Source organism: Oratosquilla oratoria, chromosome 42, assembly GCF_046742065.1.
Source record: "Oratosquilla oratoria isolate Oo_2021 chromosome 42, ASM4674206v1, whole genome shotgun sequence".
NCBI classification, from domain to species: domain Eukaryota; kingdom Metazoa; phylum Arthropoda; class Malacostraca; order Stomatopoda; family Squillidae; genus Oratosquilla; species Oratosquilla oratoria.
In genome coordinates this window covers 27,879,312-27,881,811 of record NC_134818.1, presented here as the reverse complement: position 1 = coordinate 27,881,811, position 2,500 = coordinate 27,879,312, and the positions used below count along the sequence as shown (strand labels likewise).

The 2,500-nt window shown below is 36.6% G+C and overlaps 1 protein-coding gene across 1 annotated transcript in view; it reads left to right on the top strand.

Moving 5' to 3' along the window:
• The window catches only part of LOC143021353 (uncharacterized), a 14,032-nt gene that overhangs the window by 10,915 nt on the left and 617 nt on the right, over window positions 1–2,500 (top strand). Inside the window, exons 5-6 of the mRNA XM_076178788.1 lie at window positions 16–219; window positions 1,464–2,500. The exon at window positions 1,464–2,500 is cut by the window's right edge and continues 617 nt beyond it. Coding sequence (XP_076034903.1) covers window positions 16–219; window positions 1,464–1,553 — 294 coding nt within the window. The 3' untranslated portion in view covers window positions 1,554–2,500. The remainder of the gene's footprint in view (window positions 1–15; window positions 220–1,463) is intronic.

Sequence of the window (2,500 nt, the reverse complement as noted above, 5' to 3'; positions counted from 1 at the left end):
TTCATCTATTTGCAGAGGTCCGGCGCCCTCCTTGTGACCTGGCTGGTCTTCTGTGGTATTTATATCCTTATTTTGGTGGCAATGCTGCTAGCATGTAACATCATCTTTGGACTTGGTTATGACGCTCCCTACTTAACAAGTGTGATCTTCTTCTTCTTCTTTTTCATCGTCTGCTGGGTCCTTTACTCGTTTGGTGTCGTGTACTCCTACTACAAAATGGTTAGTGGTTATATATTTGTAAAATAAGTAACTGTTATGAAATAAATCACTAGTAACAACGACGTAATTCAAATAATCAAGATCTGAGTGGCGGAGTGGTAACGCTTGGGTCTCATGCTCGGAGTGACCCGAGTTCGAAGCTCGTGACGGCCAGACTTCATTGTTATGAGTAACTGTGTAATGATAGGAAAATGCTGCATCCTTCCCGTTAAGTTAAAAGACTTTTGATGCGTTGGGTGATTTAGTGTTGGAACCTGACGTTCTGGATCATTGCAAAGATTTTACAGTACTTGGAATGGTCCTACTTGCTATGGTCCTACTTGCTATGGTCCTACTTGCTTAGAACTCGTGTTGTTTAGTGGTTGTCGCGTTGTCGTAGTGGTAATTTCCTTTGTCTCATGTTCTTATCGAACCCTATGGAAAATAAAAACGCCACTTAATTTCGACACAAAACAATATAATTTTTTGAAAGATGAATACTGACCGTTTCCAAGCATGATGTAGACATTAGTTCTTTTATTTAATTTTCTTATATTTTTTATTTTATTCAGTTCTATTTCATTTTATCTTATCTTACTTTGTTTGATCCCATTTCATCTTATTTTTCATGTTTTTTCTTTATTTGATCTTATTTTATTTTAGTTTAGTTTAGTTTATTATATTCTACTTTACTATATTGTATTATTTTTTTATTTTACCTATCATCTTTTATTATTTAATTTCATCTTACCAATCTTTTATAATCTATTTTGCTCTTTTTATTCCATTCTATTTTATCTTTTTATCTAGTATATGTTTTTGTTTAGTGGTGCAATTACTTTCTTTGAGGCAATCTCAATTTATTATTACTTACTATTTACCTGTTTGTTTATTATTTAACTTTACCTATCTATTTATCTATTTATTCCATTCATTATTATTTATACTATCATAATCTTTATTTATTTATCTTTTTATTTATTTATCTATTTATCTATTTATTTATCTATCATTATTATATATTTTTTCGCATCTGACCTAGTTAAAGAACAAAAGGTCTCCTGTCGGCATGCTCCGCCTTTGTAACCCTTTGTAATTCTTTGGAAACTGTCGTAGGCTTTCCAAGTGTTACTGACTCCGCATCTAGGCGACCCTGATTATTCATAAAACCAATTGACTCTCATGGGGGGAATCCTCCACTTTTTTGAAAAATATAAGTCCCAAATGATGTAGAATAATAACAGACTTTCTATCCCTTTCCACAGATGGATATGGAGACACAAAGCATCCACCCAACACATGACTCTTACAACCATGGATATGGTCACAAAAGAGGAAGTGACTTCGCTCCTTAAGACTTCAGTAAACACAATCATCTTGCCGAACGAGAGTTACCACTCTTGAGAAGGGCTTCTGTGTTGTAAAGAGTGATGGGCATGGCCTAGGAGGGAGGGAGGTACGTGGAGGTGTCGGGTGCGTCTAGTTTTGTTTAACTTTTTTATATACATTCAGTCTCTGTGTTTGTGGAGATGTAATACCCAATCATAAATCCCGAGTAGTGTTAACGTACGCCAACTTTCTTAGTCTCATGTCTGCCACTGGTGGTAAAGGAAGATGCCTCTGTGTTAGACAAGACCTCGAAAGGCGTCGACTTTCGCCAGGATTTTTCGTTGTGGTTCAGTTGGGCAAATTTTGACTTTTAAAGAGTGATCTGCCGAGCACAGAAGTAGCAATAGTGTTTCTTTCGTAGTGAAGGGAAAGATTTTAGTTTGTAAATCATATCGCCTATGCATAAACGATTTAGATAACCGTTGGATAATTTAGACACTTTCGAAACCCGTCAGGGTATGTAAGACTTTCAATTTCTCTATCCAGTTTTTCTTTTCCAGAACCTTTTTAACTTACATTACTGCGTGCGACTCTTTCCAGGTGTGTGTCAACTGATGTTTGTAATTTAGCACCATCTTGTACTCAATAGTGTATTTTTTCTTGACTTCAACCAAAGCTAGAATATTCTTCTGCGTAGTAAATGCGGCCAAAGGTCTGATATTTTGCAAAATACTGATGCTGCTGGGTTTATACAAACTTGGGGTAATCAGAGTGCAGGGAGCAGGTTTCTGTAAACAGAGGGAGGGATACAAACAAGGGTGTGGATGGAGGAAGAAGAAGCAAAGATGGGCTGGAACTCCTTTATTGCTTACACATTTCGACCGACTCGGTCGAAACGTATAAGCAATGAAGGAATTCCAACCCATCTTCGCTTGTTCTTCCTCCACCCACACTCTCATCTGTCTAATCCATT